This window comes from Cetorhinus maximus, chromosome 11, assembly GCF_964194155.1.
Source record: "Cetorhinus maximus chromosome 11, sCetMax3.hap1.1, whole genome shotgun sequence".
Taxonomy (NCBI): domain Eukaryota; kingdom Metazoa; phylum Chordata; class Chondrichthyes; order Lamniformes; family Cetorhinidae; genus Cetorhinus; species Cetorhinus maximus.
The window spans coordinates 40,029,319-40,053,460 of record NC_135889.1 but is presented as its reverse complement, the minus strand read 5'-3'; the positions used below and the strand labels follow the sequence as shown (position 1 = coordinate 40,053,460).

The 24,142-nt window shown below is 45.0% G+C and overlaps 1 protein-coding gene across 1 annotated transcript in view; it reads right to left on the bottom strand.

Moving 5' to 3' along the window:
* Positions 1-24,142, bottom strand: part of dnah7 (dynein, axonemal, heavy chain 7) — a 614,695-nt gene that overhangs the window by 206,134 nt on the left and 384,419 nt on the right. The window contains exons 41-44 of the mRNA XM_078551851.1: positions 21,555-21,784; positions 16,519-16,849; positions 9,887-10,233; positions 9,596-9,776 (exon numbers count right to left, since the gene is read on the bottom strand). Of these exons, the coding sequence (XP_078407977.1) occupies positions 9,596-9,776; positions 9,887-10,233; positions 16,519-16,849; positions 21,555-21,784 (1,089 nt within the window). The remainder of the gene's footprint in view (positions 1-9,595; positions 9,777-9,886; positions 10,234-16,518; positions 16,850-21,554; positions 21,785-24,142) is intronic.

Sequence of the window (24,142 nt, the reverse complement as noted above, 5' to 3'; positions counted from 1 at the left end):
CTGTGTTCAGTTCTGGACACACCTCAGAAAGGTTGTGTTGCCTTGGAAGGGTGCGACGCAGATTTGCCTAAATGATACCAGGTTAAAAAGGGTTAAATTATGGGGACAAGTTGCATAGACTAGTCTTGTATTAATCAATAACAACTTATACAGGTATTTGTATAGCACAACTGAGAGAATAAAACATCCAAAGGTGCTTCACGGGAACATTATAAAACTAAATATAACATTGAGCCACATAAGGTTAGGTCAGATGACAAAAGAGTTTTATAAAGAAGTAGGTTTTAAGGGTGTCTTAAAGCAGGAAAGTGAGGGGGAGAAGTGTATGGAGGGTATTCCAGAGCTTGTGGCCTAGGCAACTGAAGGCATGGCCACCAACGGTGGAGCAATTAAAATCAGGGATACTCAAGAGAATTAGATGAATGCAAATATCTCGCCCAGTTCTTGGGGTGAAGGAGATTACAGAGATATGTAGGGATTTGAAAACAGGATGAGAATGTTAAAAATCAAAATGTTGCTTGACTGGTTGCCACTGTAGTTCAGCGAACATAGAGATGATAGGGGAACGGAACTTGCTGCGAGTAAGGACACAGGCAGGAGAGTTTTGGATGACCTCAAGATTATAGACAATAGAATGTGGGAGACCAATCAGGAGTGCATGGGAATAGTCAACTCTAGAGTTAACAAAGTCATGAATGAGGGTTTCATCAACGTACGTGCTTAGGCAGGGGCGAAGTTGCAAAAATGTAAAGAAGCGGTCTCAGTGATGGTGTGGATATGTGGCCGGAAGCTTACTCAAGGTCAACTATGACACCAAGGTTGCGATTATTCTGGTTTAGTCTCAGGGAGAGGGATGGAGCCGGTTGCTAAGAAATAGAGTTTGAAGCAGGAGCCAAAGACAATGGTTTCAGTTTTCCCAATATGCAATTGGAACAAATTTCCGCTATCCAGTCTGGATATTGGATAAGCAGTCTGGTAATTTAACAACAGTGGAGATTATGAGAGAGGTTGTGGTGAGGTAGGGCTGGCAGTCATCAGTGAACATATGAAAACTAATGCTGTGCTTTTGAATGGTGTCTTTGAGGGGCAAAGGATAAATTACTGGGGTACACCAGAGGTAACAGTTCAGGAGCGGGAAGAGACACCATTGCAAGTAACACACTAGCTATTACTGGATAGATAAGAACAGAACTAGGTGAGAGCAATTCCACCAAGTTGGCTAATGGACTGCTATCATTTATTATAACAGGAATTGAACATAAAAGTAAGGATGTTATGCTTCAGTTATACAGGGCATTGGTGAGATCGCATCTCGAATACTTTGTGCAGTTTTGGTCTCCTTATTTAAGGAAGTATGTACATGAGTTGGAGGCAGTTCAGAGGAGTTTTATAGATTGATATCTGGAATGAGCAGATTGTCTTATGAGGAAAGGTTAGACAAACTTGGCTTGTTTCCACTGGAGTTTAGAAGAGTAAATGGTGACTTGATTGAAGTATATAAGATTTTGAACAGTCTCAACAAGGTGGACATGGAAAGGATGTTTCCTCTTGTGGGTGAGTCCAGAACTAGGGGGCACTGTTTAAAAATTAGGGGCCGCCCTTTTAGGACAGAAGTGAGGTGTAATTTTTTCTCTTAGAGGGTTGTGCGACCTTGGAATTTACCTCAGAAGGCAGTGGAGGGCGGGGTCATTGAATATTTTTAAGGCAGAGGTAGACAGATTCTTGTTAGGCAAGGGAATCAAAGATTATTGGGGAGAGATGAGAATGTGAAATTCGAAACACAAACAGGTCAGCCATGATCTTATTGAATGCTAGAGAAGCAGAACGGCCTACGTCTGCTCCTATTTTGTATGTTCACATGAATGACAGTGGACAAGCATTGGAGGAGGATGGTGTATCAGCTCTGTCAAACATTGCAGACAGGTCAAGAGGACAAGGAGTGATAGTTTACCTTTGCCAAAGTCACATAGGATGTCAACTGTGATTTTGAGAGGAGCCATTTTGCTACCATGGCATGGAGGGGAAACCTAATCAGAGGGATTCAAACATGGAGTTCCAGGAAAGATGAGCAGATTTTGGAGGTGATAACCCATTCAAGGACTATGGAGAGGAAAGGGAAGTTGGAGGTGGAGTGTTAGTTTCCTTTCATCGCTACTTCTTGTAGCACTTGGAGGGTTGCATCGTATTGGGTACTTTGCTTGATTTGAGCAAGGCGCTTGTCTGTCAGGTTCAGTGTCGCTGCTGGGTTGATGACTTCCAGATCATGTCGAGCTGATGCTTCATGTTGAATCTAAAAGATTTCACATTCTATTGTAGCATCCTCAACTTTCCTCATGGGGACCACTGCTTTCAACAGCAGTTTCCCTTGCTTGTATGTCATGTCCAGATGATATCTCTGTAAACAAAGTAACATTCTTTGCAGGCACTTTGGAGCAAACTGTAGTGGTTTGAGGAAAATGCTTTGAGGTGGCTTGAAGTGATTGGACTCTACTATTACTTTGTCTCTCTCAAGCAGGTATTGATGAAAATGCTCACAAGCAAAAACAATAGCCAGGCACTCTTTCTCGATCTGAGCATAACGCCATTCCATTTGCATTAGTGTTCTGGATGCAAATGTGACTGGTTGTCCTTGCTGCATTAGGGTTGCTCCAAGACCTGTCGTGCTGGTGTCACACTGCAAGGTGACTTCCTCATTGACATCAGAGTACTTCAGCCCTGGTGTTGTCATCACTAGTTGTTTGATTTTAGTGAACACTGCTTCTTGTTCTGTGCCTCGATACCGCTGCACCTCTTTGGCAATGAGCTTGCGTAATGGTTTATGCTTCAATGACAATTGGGCAAAAATTTTGCTAAATAGTTCACAAATCCAACAAATCATTGCACTGCTTCCACATCTGTTAGTCACTGCATCACTGCTGCAGTTCACCTTGTCAGGATCTGGGCGAAGACCTTTTGCTGTCAGTACATGACCTATGTACTTGACATCAGGCATCTTCAGTTGTAATTTTTTCTTGTTCAGCTTCAGGTTCATCTGGAGCGCTCTCTCTGGTAGTCACATTAAATTCTGATCATGGTCAGCTATGGCTTCTTCCATTGTGTCTCCACATCCATGGACTAGTAGATCATTCACTATTGATTCCACTCCAGGAAGATCACTGATTATCTCATGCTGTCTGCGTTGATACTCTTCTGGAGTGTGGAAATGTCAAATGGCATGCACAACTATCTGTATCTCCTGAACAGCATCCAGAACGTAGTTAGAAAGCTGCTGCTTTCATCCAGCTTCACTTGCCAGTAACCATGCTTCGCATCTAGGGTGGTAAAGATCTTTGCCTTGGCAAGTTGCAGCAAAATTCCTTTGATGGTTGGCATGGAGTAGTGAGACCTCTTTTGTGCTTTATTTAGGTCCTTTGGCTCTAAGCACACTCGCAGCTTTCCAAATTGTTTCACTGCTAACATGCTGCTAATCTAGTCTGCAGGAGTTGTCACTTTCTTGATTACACTCCCCTCTTTTCCAGCTCTTCTTGCTTGACTTGAGGGCAGCTGGGACTCTTCTAGGCAGATGCTGAATTGGTCTTACACTCTCAACTACTTCTGGATGATATTCTCCTGGAAGACATCCCAAACCTATAATCACATCTTTGTACTCCTTCAGGATCTGTTCTGCCAACAATGGTATTGTGTGCTGAAAGGTGTTGTAAATCTCTACTGGCACGTTTAGGATTACCAGCTCAAGCTTTGGACTTGCTCCAGCTGAGATGAGTAGCTGTTGCATCCCATCTATGATCTGGAACTCTAGATCTTCCTTCTTGCCATTGCATTGGGCTTACAGACTAATTTGTCTTCTTGGTATGAGTATCATGCCATCTTATAGCCTCAACCTTACTTTCAAGGGCTTCATTTTTGGATTGCCATGTTCAGTAACTTCACACAGATCTGTGAAGGTCATTATGTTGCATGACACACCAGTGTTTATCTGACACTTCTTGTTCGCTTGATACTCTCCTTCTGTGGTCATTATTGTAACAGTCAAAAACCATTTATCACTTATAGACTTGATGGAACCAACCTGTTGTATCATGTATAGTGCTTCATCAGACACTTCTGCTCATATCTCTCCAATGGCCATCTGTATAGGCTTATTTTGCTTCTTTCTAGCCAAACACTTGTGTGTGATATGATTCAGCTTCTTGCTGTTAAAACACAGTTTTACCTAAGTTGGACAACACTTCTATTCCCTTTGTATGATGTCATCCGCAGTATTTGCATCCTGACCTTTGTCCGCGATTGTTCTGACTTCCGGCCTGGAATGTCTCTCAGCATAATGTACCTCCTAGTCTGTTGTGCCACAAATGTGCTGTAACTGACATTTTACAACCTTGCATTTTTACACATGTCTATTGCTTTATTGAATGTAAGTTTCTCCTTTATCAGTAGACTTGCTCTCACTGACGGGTCTTGTATGTCTAAGACAATTCTATCTTTAATCAATCAACTTTTAGTTGTCCAAATTCACATGATTCTGCAAGCTGTGTTACTGCAGTCACATACTGATCAATGGGTTAATTTTCACCTTGAGCTGTAGTGTTGAATAAATAGCGTTCATAAGTTACGTTCACTCGGGGTTCAAAGCCTGCATCCAAGGCTTTCAAAATCTCTGTCGTCTGCTTCCTTTGTTTGTTGAATAGATTTAGGGTGCAATACAATTTGCAGCAGTCCCTCCCCAGCAGTGTTAAGTGTGGCTACTCATATCGGCTCCGGCTTGTTAATTAAATCTATTGCAAGCTCGTAGTTTTGCCATTGCAAGTGGAAAAACTACCAGTTCTGCCACATAGCAGCTTTCATTTCTACCAGAGCAGGGAGGGGAAAGCTTACAGCCATGTTAACTCACCCAGTATTTTATTTGCAGCCTTCAGTTTGTGTTTGCCTTTCCTTGTCCTTTTTAAGCAGCCTTTAGCAGACTTAAACATTTTTGTGTGCCCTTCTGAGCTGTGACTTCTCTGCAAAATTTCCAGGGTTTCAAAACTCTATTTTAGCTCCACTTCTGACACCATATTTTGTGCTTAATGACTGCAATGCTTTCTCAGTGTAAGTCTTTATTGAACTGCTTGTAAAATAGCAGCTTACAAAGAGCATCCCCCATGGCAGAAGTCACATGACTAAAGCAAGCCAGATAGGACATGTAGTACTGTTGCATTTCAAAACCCAAACATCCCCCTTTTCTTAAAGAACAAAAGACACAAACAGCCATCACTTCTGGCCTGGGATCCAGCTACAATCCTGGGCCTCGGGTGCATGTCCTCCCAGCAGCAGCCACCACCTCCCCAGTGGCACTGCTGTTCAATAGACCTGCAAGCCTCTGACTCACCAGCAACTCTTGGTAGGCGGCTCTTCCACACCCAGGATTATTGATCCCAGGGGAAGGCCCACCGCTGGCCTACCAAGTGCCCGAATAGCACAAAATGGCACAGGCCTTCCCTAAAGAAGGCAATGCGGGGCTCTCGCCAGCTCTCCAGCCAGTGGCCAAGACACCCATTGCCTCCACAAGATTCTGTCCGCCCATGTTAACATTTAAAAAAAAGTTAGATAGTTGAAGGAAAGGAGAGGAATCTGACATAGGAACAGGGCCGGCATGTGGAATTAGGAATACTGCTTGTGTGAAGGTTAAACAACAACGTGGCTCAGTTGGGCCAAACAACATAATTCCATGTTGTAATTTCAAAGTAATTCTAATGTAAGACTTTCACATTTGAGACTCCAGGGCCAACATTTTCCATTTGGCGGGTGGGCAGAGCAGGAGCAGACGCAGGTGGGCGCGGGCCCGATCAGCATCCGCAATTGGGGCCGCGCCGCCAATTTTGCGTGGGTGGGCCAATTAAGGCCTGTTCAGCGCATTTCTGACTCCCGTGGATAGCGGGAATGTGCGGGTTGCGGCGGGCGTGCACAGACCACTGGGTCCAATGGCAACCTGGCAGTCTGTTTAAAAGAGGGCCTGGCAGCCTCCTTTAGGCTGCTCACAATGACCACCTGGAGATCCAACCGCAGGGGGTCTGCTCAGCAGGGCACTCTGGAGGGAAGGGCAGAGGAACAGGGCAGGCTGCAGGGTCTGCCACAGGAGCAGGGCAGGCTGCAGAGTAGGCCAGCGGGGGTCAATGGCTCCTCGTTTTTCTGATGATTGCTTTGCTGCCCTCCTCGAGGAGGTGGCAGCACGGCGGGAGGTGTTTGTCTCCCAGGATGGGAGAAGGAAGACCCCCCACATGATCAAACGTGCACGGGAGGAGGTGGCGGAGGTGGTGAGCCCCCGCGACATGGTGTGGCGCACCTGGATCCAGTGCCGTAAGCGCTTCAATGATTTGTTGCGCTCTAGAAGGGTGAGTACCAGGTTGGCGTTGGGCATTTAACCCAACAGGTAGCCTTAGCCTTTGAGGGCCCCCCTCCCCAAGTCTTACTGTCGTGATTGCATTGAATCTGCCACACAGGTCCACAACTGGCATCTCCCCAGTCGTCGCAGCCTCAGCCGATGAAGTGGACATTTCTCGTATGCTGGGTGGGCAAGCAGATACTGCCCATGCTTACATCAGCCTGAGTGGTTCATGAGGAGATGAGTTCTCCCCCGCACCATGCGTTGCTCTTAGTCGTACATGACTAGTCTGGGGGATGATGGAGGACCTGCAGGAGATGCAGCTAGGCGCATACTCAAAACTCCAACACATGTCCTATTCATAGTGATGAGATTGTGGAAGGGGAGTCTCAAGGTGTCGTAGCCAAGGGCCATCTGCTGCCCTCGACGTCACAAATAGTGGCGCCTCCTTGCTATGGGAGCTAAGACCGCGTGTTTCCTGAAGTGATGGACGCAAAATGTGTCCAAGGTAGCCATTGTGGGGGCGGGGGGGGTGGGGTGGGGGTTGGGAGCAGGCTTACTACCTTTGTGTGACTGATCAGCAGTAGCATGGGGAGGAGGCACCGGAGGCCTGATACGGGCCACTGTGGTTGGGGTGCGGCGTGTGCGTGCAGAGTCCATGTGCGATTAGCCGCAATGAATGGTCTTCTCTGTTTTTCAGGAGAAAAATGCCCCTCTCACAGCGCTCTGGATGAGGGCAACAGCTGCTCCACCCCTCTCCTAGTGACCGCTTCATCGGGTAAGGCTGCGACGACTGGGGAGATGCCAGTTGTGGACCTGGCAGATCCCTCCCAGGCGGGACCAGCAAAGGCTCCACGGGCCAGAGGACAGCCGCCAAGGTCATCGAGGCCAACAGGACAGCAGAGTCAGCAGGGTGTCTCAGAAGCTACACTGAGCGATGGGGCGGCACCAAGATGTAGCACCCGCAAACGTAAGCATAAGGCACCGTAGGCACACCACGGGTTTCTCACTGGTGCTTTTGTGTTGGCCCTAGATTAGGGAATTATTATTTGTTTATGGTTGAAAAACGTTTTGCTTTCATTTTGTGTGACCTTATGATGGAGAAAATTAAAACCAGATGTGTTACCATGGCTGAGGGTGGCTCCTTTGTTCTGCATTTGTATGTTTTACATACATGTCATGAGTGTTTGAGTGGACATTGAGGTTTATGTACAAAGCCCTTAGTTGCAGCTGATGAAGTGACAGATGTAGCACTTAAATGCTGACGATGGAAGCGCTAGGCAAGGCTGGTCCTCCTGATCCATTTGTGTGGAACTAGCTGAAGGTTCATTGGATTAAAGTGTCCCAGGTGTCCCTGCCTCCTTGGTGTAGTCCTGGGTCAGCGTTTAGCCCCTCATCATTCCCCTGTGCTTCCTCATCCTCAGAATCAGTGCTGGACTAATCGTGTGTAGCCGCATCCACTGCGTCAACATTTTCATCGTCCACTGCGTCTCCCTTTTCCAGCGCAAGATTGTGGAGAGCGCAGCATACAACCACTATCACCGAGACACGATCTGGGGGGTACTGGAGTGCGCCCCCTGAGCGGTCCAGGCATCGGAAGCGCATCTCGAGAAGACCGATGGCTCCCTCCACCACAGCCCTTGTGGAGGCGTGGCTCCTATTGTAGCGCTGCTCAGCTTCTGTTCTTGGATGGCGGAGAGGCGTCATGAGCCACCTTCTGAGGGGATAGCCCTTGTCACCCAGCAGCCATCCATCCAGCCAGGCTGGAGCGCTGAAGAGCCCCGGCACCTGGGAGTGTCTGAGGACGTAGGCATCGTGGTAGCTGCCTGGGTACCTTGCACAGACTTGGAGAATCAGCATCCTGTGATCACACACTATCTGCACGTTCATGGAGTGGAAGCCCTTCCTGTTGACAAAGGCACCGGGGTCACCTGCTGGTGCCTTGATGGTCACACGTGTGCAGTCTATTGCACCCTGGACGCGGGGGAAGCCAGCATTGGCCGCGAAGCCTCTGGCTCGCTGTGTCTGGCTAGCCTGGTCCCAGCGGAAGTGGATGAAGGTCAATGCACACCTGAACAGTGTGTCTGTGACCTGCTTGACACAAGTGCGCACAGCTGATTGGGAGAAGCCGCAAAGATCACCCACCGAGCCCTGGAAGGAACCAGAGGCACAGAAGTTGAGGGCAACTGTGACCTTCAGAGCTGCTGGCATGGGATGTCTGCCCACACAGTTAGGAGAGATCTCAGGGCCAATCATTTGACAGATGTAGTACCCTGTCTCCCTTGATAGTTGGAGCCTCCTTCGGCACTGCACCTCAGTCATACTGAGGTAACTGCTTTGCCACCTATATACCCTGGCAGCAGGATAGTGGCGTCTTCTGTGGCCCCTTCCACCTTGGACTATTTCTTGGCCCTGCGCCCCTTGTGCCTGTGCCTGTACACCCAAAGGTGGCTCCCCTGGAGGCTGATTGTGCACTCCTGGCCTCCTCCTTATTCTAGCCCTCTCTTCCTCCTCAGAGGTGCCTCCAGTGAACATGTCAGAACCCATACCCAGGTTAAAGAGAGGCCTTCGGAAATCTGCATGCCCGATAAAGATTCCTGACTGAAGAGTGCTGAGCTGAAGGTTAAAAGTACACAGAAAGCTGCTGGAATTCATTCTGAACTGCTACAGATCACACATGCAAGTTTAAAAACTTTCTGCAATAAATACTTCACAGACTAGATTGACAACCCCACTGAGCCCTCTTAGCCCGCCTGTGGATGCGTTTTATTAAGAAGTCTCTTACCCACCTGCCCATTGCACCCGTGAGCCAAGCCGAAGATCACACAGGCGCCTGAAAATCGGCATTGATTGCCAATTTAAGGGCCTTAACTATCCCATTAATTAATGGCGGGCACGCATCGAACTTCATCAGGCGCCCGCCCAGCGAAATATTGCGATGGCGCACAGTGACATCAGGATGCTCGCCCAACATCACAGCGCGTCATTTTACGCGCTGATCTGTGGGGCCCTTCCCCCGCACATCAAGCAGAAAATTCTGCCCTGGTGAACAACTGGATTTCTTTTACTTTCCTTAAAACTGTTTTACATCTATAATATGGTGTCGCATTTTATCTGGTGAATAATGTCAAACTGTGTTTGACATGTGCTATGCCCAAAATAACAGACAGATAACATTTCATCCATTATACAAATTTCAAATATTAGTTCTACAATAAATGGTGTTTAAATTACCTGATTTTCCAGGTCTGCTTTTTTTTGTTTATTGGTTTCCAATTGCTCCTGCAGCTTTTCCAGCTTATCTTGCACTTCCTTAAGTGCAGCTTGCTTCTTTCTTAGACCATCCATTGCTATCTTCAATTCACCTTCAGCCAGTGCTAGTTTCTCTTTCTTGGGAGCTACAACTTTAGCTACTCTAATAAAAGGGGGTGGTAGAAAAAAACTTATTCCATCTCATACAATGTAAAATTGTGGCTGGTGAATTGAAAAATTCGATTTAAAATATTCCATGAGCCAAATACTTACTTGTCGTAGGAGTCGATTGCAATAACCCATTTGCAGAGACCCTCAGCTGCTGTGGAAGCATTACGAATCTTTTCTGGAATAAATTCTGGGTTTGTTATGTATTTATTCCTAATGACATTTATGTATGCTGAAGGAATATTGTCCTTGTCATATTCGTGGAGAGACTGCAAAAGCTTCATGTCGCCCAATACTTTTTTGGCAGGGCCCCAGAAATCTTCAATCTTTTTACCTGATCCAGTCGGATCTGGAATTCTGTCTGGCTTTATCCCTTTCAAAATACAAATTGCCTCCATAACTAGCTTTACTCCAGCTGGGGGGCTCTTCATAGACTTCATCACAGTAATATCCTAAAAAAAATGAGCAGTGTTATATCACAATAGCTTAAATATAATTGTTACAAAATTCAGTTACGCACGAGATATTATCTCAACATCACTGGCCCTTTCATATAGGGGACCCTACAATTTAGGGAGTGGAGAAACTGTTCAATATCTAGTCATATGATAGCATGACAGAGGCAGGGGGTGTGGTGTAGCAGGTTGTAACAACACCCCCCAGCAAGAGGGTAGCCAGGGAAAGGATAGGCCCACTCAGGGACAGAGATAGGAATCTGTGTGTGGAGCCAGAAGAAATGGGAGAGATATTAAATGAATACTTCTCATTAGTATTCACCAAAGAGAAGGACTTAGCGGTCGATTTGTCTAGGGAAGAGTGTGTAGATAGCCTGGATCATGTTGAGATCAAAAAAGAGGTGTTAGGCGTCTTGAAGAATATTAAGGTGGATAAGTCCCCAGGGCCAGAAGGGATCTACCCCAGAGCACTGAGGGAGGCAAAGGAGGAGATTGCTGGGGCCTTGACAGAAATCTTTGTATCCTCACTGGCTACGGGTGAGGTCCCAGAGGACTGGAGAATGGCCAATGTTGTTTCATTGTTTAAGAAGAGTAGCAGGGATAATCCAGGAAATTACAGGCCGGTGAGCCTTATGTCAGTGGTAGAGAAATTATTGGAGAAGATTCTTCGTGACAGGATTTACTACCATTTGGAAGCAAATGGGCGAATTAGTGAGAGGCAGCATGGTTTTGTGAAGGGGAGGTCGTGTCTCACTAACTTGATCGAGTTTTCCGAGGAAGTGACAAAGATGATCGACGATGGAAGGGCAGTGGATGTTATATACATGGATTTCAGTAAGGCCTTTGACAAGATCCCTCATGGCAGACTGGTACAGAAGGTAAAGTCGCATGGGATCAGAGGTGAGCTGGCAGGATGGATACAGAATTGGCTTGGTCATAGAAGACAATGGGTAGCAGTGGAAGGGTGCTTTTCTGAATGGAGAGCTGTGACTAGTGGAGTTCCGCAGGGATCAGTGCTGGGACTTATGCTGTTTGTGGTATACATAAATGATTTGGAGGAAAATGTAACTGGGCTAATTAGTAAGTTTGCAGATGACACTAAGGTTGGAGGAGTTGCAGATAGTGAAGAGGATTGTCAAAGGATACAACGGGATGTAGATCGGTTGGAGACATGGGCGGAGAAATGGCAGATGGAGTTTAAGCTGGACAAATGCGAGATAATGCATTTTGGAAGGTCTAATACAGGCAGGAATTATACAGTAAATGACAGAACCCTTAAGTGCATTGACGGGCAGAGGGATCTGGGTGTACAGGTCCACAGGTCACTGAAAGTGGCAATGCAGGTGGATAAGGTAGTCAGGAAGGCATATGGCATGCTTGCCTTCATGGCAGGGGTATTGAGTATAAAAGCTGGGAAGTCATGCTGCAGCTGTATAGAACCTTGGTTAGGCCACACTTGGAATATTGCATGCAATTCTGGTCACCACATTACCAGAAGGATGGTGGAAGCAGGTACGATAGTGGTGTTTAAGAGGCAGCTTGTCAAATACATGAATAGGATGGGAATAGAGGGATACGGACCCTGGAAGTGCAAAATGTTTTAGTTGATAGGCAATATGATCGGCACAGGCTTGGAGGGTCGAAGGGCCGGTTCCTGTGCTGTAATTTTCTTTGTTCTTTATTCTTTGTTCATCATTTGTCTTCTTCTTTATCATTGTATACATTGGATTCTGTGATCACGCATAAGCCCCATACGTGTTTTCCCTACTTTTATTAAAGTGAACTGAGAAGTACACTGGTGAGGCAAGGCCAATTGTAAACCAACTTATTCTGTATATAATACATAACGAAACCAAATGTAGTTTCCTGTGAAATTCAATCTATTTCCTATCTTGTTACATAAAATTTTACCAAATGCTGCCCTTGTTGTATGTCAAATACCAAATCACTGCAGATTACGTTTTCCAGTTGGACATGGATAGACTTCTGACTCCTCCCCACACCTTCTCCCCTACTTTTTGTTTTGAGGATTTGCACAAGTCGGCCAAACAATATTATCATCTTGATGGAGGAAGCTTACCATATTTCATGGCACTTACATTGACTGTTCAGCCACAGACCATGTGTGCACAAATAATTGAAAACATTCCAACAGATCTAGCAACTCAAGACTGGGCATCCATGAGGCCACCAACAGCAGTAGAATTGTACTCAACCACAATCTGTAAACCCATGGCCTGACATACCGCCCACTACCATTACCAGCAAGCCAAGGATTAACCCTGGTTCAATGAAGAGTGCAGGAGAGCATACCAGGGGCAGCACCAGGCATACCTAAAAATGAGGTGTCAACCTAGTGAGGCTACAACACAAGGCTAACTGCATTCCGAACAGCATAAGTAGAAAGAGATAGACAGAGCCAAGCAATTGGATCAGATCTATACTCTGCAGTCCTGCCACATCCAGTCATGAATAATGGTGGGCAATTGAACAACTCACTGGAGGAGGAGCCTCTAAAAATATCCCATCCTCAATAATGGGATAACACAGCACATCAGTGCAAAAGATAAGGCTGAAGCATTTGCAACAATCTTCAGCTTGAAGTGCCGAGTGGATGATCCATCTTCGTCTCCTCCGGAGGTCTCCAGCATCACAGATGCCAGTCTTCAGCCAATTTGATTCACTCCAGGTGATATCAAGAAATGGCTGAATGCACTGGATACTGCAAACACTATAGGCCTTGACAATATTCCAGCAATTGTACTGAAGACTTATGCTCAAGAATTTGCTGCACTCCTAGCCAAGCTGTTCCAGTGCAGCTACAACACTGGCATCTACCCGGCAATGTGGAAAATTGCCCAGGTATGTCCTCTACACAAAAAGCACAAATCCAGCCCAGCCAATTACTGCCCCATCAGTCTACTCTCAATCATCAGTACAATAATGGAAGGGGTCATCAACAGTGCTATCAAGCAGCACTTACTTAACAATAACCTGTTCACTGACGCTCAATTTGAGTTCCACCAGGGCCACTCAGCTCCTGACCCTCATTGCAGCCTTGGTTCAAACATGGACAAAAGAGCTGAACTCCAGAGGTGAGGTGAAAGTGACTGCCCTTGGCATCAAGATAGCATTTGACCGAGTGTGGCATCAAGGAGCCCTAACCAAACTGGAGGCAATGGGAATCAGGGGAAAACTCTCCATTGGTCGGAGTCATACCTAGCGCAAAGGAAGACGGTTATGGTTGTTGGAGGACATCACTACAGGAGTTCCTAAGGGTAGCATCCTAGGCCCAACCATCTTAAGCTGCTTCATTGATGACCTTCTCTCCATCATAAGGTCAGAAGTGGAGATGTTCACTGATGATTGCACAATGTTCAGCACCATTTGCACTCCTCAGATACTGAAGCAGTCCATGTCCAAATGCAGCAAGACCTGGACAATATCTAGGCTTGGGCTGACAAGTGGCAAGTAACATTTGTGCCACAGAAGTGCCTGGCAATGACCATCTCCAACAAGAGAGCATCTAACCTTCGCCCCATGACATTCAATGGCATTGCCATTGCTGAATCTCCCACTATCAATATCCTGGGGGTTACCACTGACCAGAAACTGAGTTGGACCAGCTATATAAATACTGTGGCTACGAGAGCAGGTCAGAGGCTAGGAATCCTCGGCGAGTAACTCACTTCCTGACTCCCCAAAGCCTGTCCACCATTTACAAGACACACGTCAGGAGTGTGATGGAATATTCTCCACTTGCCTGGATGAGTGCAGCTCCAATACTCAAGAAGCTTGACACCCCCCAGGACAAAGCAGCCCGTTTGTTTGGCACTCCCTCCACCACCAATGAACAGTGGCAGCAGTGTATACTATCTACAAGATACACTGCAGGAACTCACCAAGGCTCCTTTGACAGCACCAAGCCCACAACCACTACCATCTAGAAGGACAAGGGCAGGAGACACATGGCACCACCACCACCTGGGAGATCCCCTCCAAACCATTCACATCTTGACTTGGAAATATAATCACTGTTGCTGGATCAAAATCCTGGAACTCCCTTCCTACCAGCACTGTGGGTATTCCTATAAGATGTGGACTGCAACGGTTCAAGAAGGCAGCTCACCACCACCTTCTCAAGGGCAATTAGGGATTGGCAATAAATGCTGGCCTAGCCAGCAACTTCCACATCCCATGAGTGAAAAAAAAAAATTCCATTCCAATTCATCTCTGCAACATATTAATCAATCCTATTGTCTCAAATTGACCTGGTATGTGAGAAACTCAATTCTATTAGCTACTTGAGTATTGCTAAAAAAAGAGACATGCTGTTGAAGGTTTTTACTCATCAGGACAGATGCAAGGATTGCAAATTTTAAAGGAAGCAACAATTTATATTTCATTCTTGCATCTGTCCTGATGAGAGAAGATGAAAAGCTTCGATAGCATGTCTCCTTTTTCAGCAATGTTCACTGTACTTCTGTACTACCAAGCAACTATTTATTGGCTACATCATCTGGTTCCACATATTGGACACAGCCAGATTTCTCAGATATCTAAGGGGCAATTTATTCTTGTGGGCCTGGTAGAAGCCAGGTGAACAGCCATCACCATGGACTGATAAGTCAGTCGCCAGCCCGCCCACCCGAAACCCAGCTGCCCTGCTGTGATATTACACTGGGAGCAGCCTTAATTGGTTCAGATTGGGAGTTCTGCACCCATCTGGGAGGAAGTTGCACCCTAGAGAGCTGATTGGTCGGCTGCTCTGTAGTCCCAGCAGCACCAGAATCAAGCAGTGGCCACTGCTGGGACTAAAGGCAGTCTACAAGGAAGAAGGCTGATGAAGTGCAGATGAAAAGGTAAGTCTGGGAGATAGAGTTACCAACTGTGATCAAATGTATTCCTGGAGGTTTCATCACATGACTCTCATGACCCCACACTCTAGCCGTTCGTTGGCCAACACATCCACTGTTGTGATGTGCTGCTTTCTGATGCCAATTGGAAAGCATAAAGACTCATTACCCAATTGGATGATGCTTGACTGTCAGCCAAATTGCCTTTCCCCCAACCCATTTTTAGTATTTTTATATCTGGTAAAGAGAAATATTCAAAGAAAATTAAAAGAAAAACTCTTTTTTAATGTCCCTATGATGTTTCTCCAGGATTTCACACAGCAGTGTCCTGGAGATTGACCTTCTCTTCCTGAAGATTCCAGGTCAGTCCTGGAGGGTCGGCAACACTATTGGCAGACCCCAGCGAGGGGGGTGTGGGGCTGCATTTGAGAAGCTGGTTGTGGGGGTTGATAGGGAAGATTAAAGGGAGGTACAATGTTGGGGGCTGCCTCTGATGGGCATGTGGGACCCACCCAAAGGAGGTCCCCCCCTTCCTGTTCACAACAGCCCGCACAATGAAAGTTGCCAGCCAATCTGCCTTCCCCTCCCGCATGCAAAATAGTGGCGGAGGCAGAATGAGGCATTTAAGTGGCCACGTAAGGGCCTCAATAAGCCTATGGGCGGTGGGTTGCCTCACACCTTCCTCGCCACCATAATATGAGAGACAGATCAGTGGTGGGTGGGAAGTCAGTGGGAAGGCCACCTGCTTTATTTTCCAAGCCTCCCACCTTCAAATATGTCAGCAGTGGTGGGGAGGACCCACAAAATCCAACCCCATGGAACTTGGCTGCTGAATTCCCACAGTTCCTTCATAGGTTTTGATCTAAACTTGCTCTTCTCCAAATATGCAGATTTCACTCCAATTATGTCACCAGGGCCTATTATTTTCAATTTAGTCCAGTGTAGGGAAGAGGTTCTGGCTTCAATGCCAAGCCATCTTAATAGAAAAAGGGGTGGGGGGAGAAGAGACCCCTGGAGGTAAGTAATTTTCTTTTTTTAAAACTCTTCTTGCAGAGCCAGGAGGAGCATAAGGCCTTCCCTGCATTGGGCTTTCCGATCTCCAGATTGTGAGGTACACCAAAACCCATGTATCTGGGATTGTTTCTTCGGAGAAGACTGTTTTCCATCTGCCTTACCCCCACACTCGCATGACTGCCATCCCGTGTAAAAATCAAAGTTCTAGTTGGGATTAATCCGCTGGAGATAAGTTTAATTTATCATGCCATTTAATAACCAAAAATTATTCCTAGAACAAATAATTGCAAAAATTTAAAATGTGTTGGTCTGTCTACACTTATAAAACACATTATAAGCTATCAAGGTGAAAATTGATAATTGCATGCCTCTTACTCAGGGAGGTCAGTAAAATTAACACTTTTTTCCTTACCTGTGTAGTAAGTGTGTCGAGGGCAGCAAGTGCAGATTCCAGGATAGGTAAGGCTTTTGCCAGATCAGCATCGCATTCATCCTTAATTGCTTTTGCAGCCATGGCTTGATCATTCGCTATTAGTTCATCAGCTTTCACAATCTCCTCTGTTCTTGAGACCTCAATAGACTCTTTTTCAATAATTATCATCATTTCATCCACGGCTGAACTAGCAACTATCAGTTCAGGTTGCAAGGCCTCCAGTTCAGCCTGCATGGAGGCTACCTGAGATGCAGCAGATTCTAGTTTTTCTAGACCGACTTCATATCTCCTTTTCATCTTCACTACTTCACTAGAGGCAAAATATACAAAACATTACCAACACCTTATATACAAGTTTATTTACTGGTTCATTATAAAGTTAAAACCGCAATGATCTTCACTGCCATTGGCTCAGGTGATGGGGTCCAATTCTTGCTGCCACATGTGGCACAGATGTGATCGTCTCCCTGTCGAAACACATCCATTTTATCCACTGCTCCTCTGAGGTTCAGGTATGATGTTTTCCTACTGAATGATGTAATGACTACTATGCCTTGCCTTCTTCAGTCTATTCTTGCAACTCATTCATATCTTTGCTGCCTTCCTCTTGATTTGGGATCCTTAACTTTAAAACCCAGCAACATTTCCATGTTCAATATTTCAGAATGAAGATAGTTTGTGAAATTGTTTTCATCTCCAAAAACTCAATCTTCAAAAGTACTAATGGAGAAACACTTACCAAACAGCCAGAAATCTGGCCCAAAAGAAGCTGCACAATGTCTATTTTTTTCAATTCTTTCATGGCATATGGGCATCGCTGGCTAGGCCAGCATTTATTGCCCATATGTAAAAACAAAAAACTGCGGATGCTGGAAATCCAAAACAAAAACAGAATTACCTGGAAAAACTCAGTAGGTCTGGCAGCATCAGCGGAGAAGAAAAGAGTTCACGTTTCGAGTCCTCACGACCCTTCAACAGAACTGAGTAATATTAGGAGAGGGGTGAAATATAAGCTGGTTTAAGGTGGGGGGGGGGGGGTGGGGGGGGAGAGAAGTGGGGGGGGGGGGTGGTTGTTGTGGTTGTAGGGACAAGCAAGCAGTGTTAGGAGCAGATAATCAAAAGATGTCACAGACAAAAGAACAAAGAGGTGTTGAAGGTGGTGATATTATCTAAACGAATGTGCTAATTAAGAATGGATGACAGGACACTCAAGGTACAGCTCTAGTGGGGGTGGGGTGGAAAGACTAACAGGGCATAAAAGGTATAGATTTAAAAATAATGGAAATAGGTGGGAAAAGAAAAATCTATATAAATTATTGGAAAAAACAAAAGAAAGGGGGAAGAAACAGAAAGGGGGTGGGAATGGAGGAGGGAGTTCAAGATCTAAAGTTGTTGAACTCAATATTTATTGCCCATCCCTAATTGCCCTTGAGAAGATGGTGGTGAGCTTCCTTCTTGAGCCACTGCAGACTAATCAGAGACTTAACTTGACAGGGTTGAGGATCTCTTTAAATATTGCCTTTGAAAGCTTTTTCTCCACCTTTCCCACCACGATTTGCTAGACACTAAAGGATATGCATTTTCAGGTGGCCACACACACCAATTGAACAAAAGGACCCTGATTCAGGCAGAGGACCATTATCATCATATTTAAATGATATCTGCACTTGTTAAACTAGCCAAATCTTTCTGGAAAAATAAAGGCAATTCATGACACATGCTGTTTTTAATGCATAAAATGGTAAGCAAGTTCAAGGAAAGGAAAGCTATGCCTTGAATTGAAAACCCCAAAACTTGCTGGTAGATTTAGGCCATTTGCTTTGCACAAATGGGATCTTGCCTTTAGCTACCCCATTATTTTAAGAACATGCTGAACTTGCACATTAAACAGAAATTAAACTTGCCACAGGAAGTTAGCACTGATAATCAACAGCGGGAACCATTTTAACAATGTGTTAATTGCCAATTCAATGCTAATCAGTATCTCTGTCCCACAAAAGGAACAATTGAAACCTTCCAGTCTTATTCCTGCATGCAGTAAATTGCAGGGAGATTTAGAAAATTTCGCATTTTAATTTTTTAATTGTTTCTTACTTTTCCTTTTGTCTCTCTTTTCAGTCTCTCTCAATCCAACATTTCCCTCTTTTTATTTTTCCTTCTGAACTTGGTTTGACTCCAATTCACCCTCCTTCTCCATTGTTCCTTTATTTCTTTCTCGTCCCTTAAATCTGCTTAAGATCCTGTTGAACTCGCCATTCATTAAAGTTGCAGCTGCCCTGTTGCCCTTGTCATGCTGCTATCAGCTCACAAATTACAACATAATTTATATTCAAGCTGGAGGGTACAAGAAAAAGTCTAACTAACAAGGCACATCACAAATATACTGCTGCAGCAAGATTTGGCCATCATATTTACTTGGGCTTATTGCAGACGACTGCCATGGATAACTATTGAGTGTCTGGACCGATAAGATTTTCGACTTCATTTTGGATTGTGAAAATGAACGAAATGTCACTTTTTGATGGTAGGTTCAAAGAGAGGTCAGAGTGCTATATGTTTTTCAACTTATTTTCTTACTCTCCTTATTCAAATAGATGGGGAAGTGAAAGGGAGAAAGCTGTTCTTAGACTCCATTGGTTTCACTCTTGAATCACATCCACAAATGTTTCACATCATGTATGGGAATCTATGGTATTTGTTTTCCATCACAATAATTTGTTACTAGTTCATCTGTAAACCTGTGGCTCCGAATTTGAACAGCTAATAAATTACTTTTGAAGTCTAGTCTTTGTTGTAATACAGTCACAATGAGAATGGGCTGAATTTTACAGGCTGCTGGCAGATGGGAAAGCAGGCAGGTGAACCTGAACAATATATTACCATGCCATCGGTGATGTGCCCGCTGCCTCACTGTGATTTTATGAGCGGTGGGGAAAGTGTCTGTAGACTTGCTGTACTTGGATTTCCAGAAGGCATTTGATAAGGTGCCACATGAAAGGTTATTGTGGAAAATGTCATGGTTTAGGGGGTAACATGGTAGCCTGGATAGAAGATTGGCTAGCTGGCAGAAAACAGAGAGTATGCATGAATGGGTCTTTTTCTGATTGGTAGGATGTGACGAGTGGAGTCCCGCAGGGGTCTGTGCTGGGACCTCAACTTTTCACAATTTATATCAATGACTTAGGTGAGGGGAGCGAAGGGATGGTAGCTAAATTTACAGATGATACAAAAATAGGTGGGAAAGTACGTTGTGAAAAGGACATAAGGAGGTTGCAGACGAATATAGATAGGTTGAGTGAATGGGCAAAAATCTGGCGGACGGAGTATAATGTGGGAAAATGTGAAGTTGTTCGCTTTGACAGGAAGAATAAAAAAAGCAGAGTATTACTTAAATGGAGAAAGGCTGGAGAATTCTGAGGTGCAGAGGGATCTAGGTGTTCTAGTGGATGAGTCACAAAAAGTTAGTATGCAGGTATAATTAAGAAAGCTAATGGAATGCTATCTTTTATTACGAGAGGAATTGAATATAAAAGAAAGGATATTATGCTTCAGTTATATAGTGCATTGGTGAGAACACATCTTGAATATTGTGTGCAGTTTTGGTCTCCTTATTTAAGGAAGGGTGAATACATTGGAGGCAGTTCAGAGGAGGTTTACTGGATTGATATTTAGTATGAGCGGGTTGACTTATGAGGAAAGGTTAGACAGACTGGGCTTGTTTCCACTGGAGTTTAGAAGAATGAGGAGGTGACTTGATTGAAGTATATAAGATCCTGAATGGTCTTGACAAGCTGGACATGAAAAGGATGTTTCCTCTTGTGGGTGAGTCCAGAACTAGGGGGCACTGTTTTAAAAGTAGGGGTTGCCCTTTTAGGACAGAGATGAGACATTTTTTCTCTCACAGGGTTGTGTGACTTTGGAACTCTCTGCCTCAGAAGGTGGTGGAGCTGGGGTCATTGAATATTTTTAAAGCAGAGGTAGATAGATTCTTGTTAGGCAAAGATTATCGGAGGTAGATGGGAATGTGGAATTCGAAACACAATCAGATCAGCCATGATCTTATTGAATGGCGGAGTAGGCTCGAGGGGCCGAATAGCATACTTCCGTTCCTATTTCATATGTGTTTGTATATGTCGGATGGCTCTCCTGCCCTGTGGCCCAATTGAGGCCCTTAAGTGCACAATCAATGCCGTGTCTTCCCACCCCCCTTGCCGGCCCCTGCCAGCCCAAGATCCTGTAAGCCCATGTCCATCGCTGAATGCCTCCTTCTTGGTCTAACTGCAGTGCCAGCAGTGGCTACCACTCCTCGTGACATTGCTGGTAATGCAGAATTGCCAGCCTCCGATTGGCCAGCAGCTCTATGTGGGTGACTTCCTCCGGGAAAGGAGTGAAAGTCTCACCTCATAACAATTAAAGGCCTGTCAGCTGAAAAAATAAAGTGAGGTGAACCATTCAAATGGGGGCAGGCTCATTGTGACATTTACACCGGGACACAGGAAATCCGTCCTCAACGTTATCAAGCCCAATGTGTTCTTGAAAACCTCAATTGGTTACCATGTCTTCTGCCAGTGGGGGGAGCATATTGCTCAAAACTAGTTAAAGGTTCCTGCTGCTGAAATAAATTGCAAAGACCAACTGATTACTGCACATTACTTCCTGTGAGTGGAAAACAGGTTTATATTCAATAACCAGTGGCCTTTCTAAACTCACCACCCACTCAATTATTGCAACTTTTAGTTTTCTTTGAACTATGCCATGTATGCTATTTGGGGGAAATAAGGCATTCTGCTGTCCTTTATGGGTGCTAAGTTTGATTTTAAACAGGCACAAGGACTCAGACAATTCTACTTGAGAATATAGTCAACCCTCATTAATCCAGTGATGAGGAATCTGTAACAAAATGATACATTCTCAATCCACTTGGACAAACTAGGCCTGACTACTTGATCAAATGTCAGATATAGCAATTTTTGAAAACCTAAAACTACAAAATGCTCCGTTTAATTTGTACTTACGTTCTTTTTGTTTCAAGTAATATTTGGAATGTGGAGATCAGTTCCAAGTAAGATGTAGGAGTCACATAGTTATATCTCTGAAGTTCTGTATGGAATGTTTCAGACAATGCAATTGTTGAGGTATGAAAACTCTTGCACATATCGATGCAGCCCAGACGTATTTCCTCTGACATTTCAATGTCCCCCAAAGAGCGTGTTGCCACAGCTTGCAAAGCATCTTCAGGCCAAGACTAAATAAAGTGAAGTGGTAACAAATAAGTAGCAAACTCAACTTAACATGAAAATTCTACTGAAAACAACGGAAAAAAAGACTTTATTTATATTGTGCTTCAGGACCACCAGATGTCACAAGCGCTTTTGAAGTGTAGTCACTGTTGTAATGTAGGAAATACAGCAGTCAACAGCAAACTCCCACAAACAGCAATATAATAATGATCTGTTTTTCTTGTGATGTTGTTTAAGGGATAAATATTGGCCAGGCACCAGTGATAACTCCCTTGTTCTTCTTAAAAATAGTACTGTGGGATCTTTAACATCCACCTGGTTCTGAAAGGCAGCACTCTGTCAGAACTGCATTGGAGTGTCAGCCTTGATTTCTGTGCTCAAGTCCCAGGGCTCCAGATATTCAGAGGGAAGAGTGCTACCAAATGAGCCACAATGAACATACTGTGAAGTGAGAGCTTTATTCCTTATCCAAATTGGTATTTGCTTTAAGATTTCTGTGATGTACATTGGAATCAATCGATTATTAAAATCTGTTGATGTAACATATTTGATGCTGTAAAATAGCTGGTGAAATTCAGAAAACTGGTCTAGGAATTTATTGGCTGCATGCCCATTTTTCAGGATACAAAACAGACGCCTACTTATCAAATATTGTGTGCTGCACTCACGTGTCTGGCCCACACCAGAAATCCACCGCCCTTTATACTGGTAAAAGCAAAATACTGCGGATGCTGGAAATCTAGAACAAAAACAAAAATACCTGGAAAAACTCAGCAGGTCTGACAGCATCCGCAGAGAGGGATACAGTTGACGTTTCGAGTCGGTATGACCTTTCATCAGAACTAAGACATATAGAAATGAGGTGAAATATAAGCTGGTAGAAGGGGGTAGGACAGGTGAAGCTGGATAGAGGGCCAGTGATAGGTGGGGGTCAAGAAGAGATTGCCAAAGATGTCATAGACATAAGGACAAAGGGGTTTTGACGGTGGTGATATTATCTAAAGGATGTGCTAATGGGGACATTAAGGGAAGCAAGCAGGACAAGCTAGTGGCAGATGGCCCTTGTGCGGGTGGGATGGGGTGAAGGGATCGAAATGGGCTAAAAGGTGGAGATGAAACAATAGATCGAAATAAATTTTAAAATAGGAGGGAAAAGACAAAAATATAGTTGTAAAAAAATGATAAATTATTGGAAAAAGGGGGATCGGAAAGGGAGTGGGGATGGAGGAGAGAGTTCATGATCTGAAATTGTTGAACTCGATATTCAGTCCGGAAGGCTGTAAAGTGCCTAGTCGGAAGATGAGGTGCTGTTATTCCAGTTTGAGATGGGCTTCATTGGAACAATGCAGCAAGCCAAGGACAGACATGTGGGCAAGAGAGCAGGGTGGAGTGTTAAAATGGCAAGCGACAGGGAGGTTTGGGTCATGCTTGCGGACAGACCGAAGGTGTTATACCCTTTATATTGGATTGGGTTTCTCTTGTTCAGCAACTCATGATGCTAACAGAAGCAAAGACAGCTCAGTTGTCCAATACGTAGAGATGGTTTTTACCGGTGGGATGATAAGACTCCTCACTCCCACCCCGAAAGGAAAGTCGGCCAGCAGCCGGTGCACCTGGAAGAAGCCCACCCTGCAGCCAGAAAGCACTGCTGACAAGCTAAACTAGGTGAGAATAGGACTTCTGATCGGCCAGCAGCTCAAGTAATACTGGCAGCTCCAGAGCTCAGTAGTGTGTACTGCCAGGACTGCAAGGAGGAGCAGCAAGAAGAACAATGGCTGCCAAAGACAGGTAAGTCCCAGGCTTTTAGGGTGGGGAGGGAGGGGCCTGCTGGTCAGTGTCTTGGAGGACGGGCAGTGAGGAATGAGGGGAGGTGATATCTAGGAGAGGGGTCGCCCCAATGCACACAGGTATGATGTGTTTCCCCCCCTTCCTTCCCATCTTTCTTCAGCTTGGCCTCAAAAAATGGCCTGCCACTCCCACCCGCCTGCCCATACCAATCCTATTATGACATGGGCAGTGTAAGATCCTGGCCAGTTGGCTTGGTAACAAACTCAATCGACCTTTAATTCTTTATTTAATTTTGGCAGGGGGGCTGGCGATTTTGGCACACATCCACCTAACATAATATAAGGGACAGCTTGGGGGCAGGTGGGAAGACAGTAGGCCCTCCCGCCCCACCAAAAATACCACCAGAGAGGGTGCTGCAAAATCCAACCCATAAGGTTGGTTGCTGGTTTGTCCTTTCAGTTGATGGTTAACTTTTGAGTGTGCTTTGGCCTTTATTCTCATTTCCATAACTGATTTCTGACCTGAAAATATGTTCTTGCTAGCGCTGCATTACTTTGACTACTTCATTGCAGTCT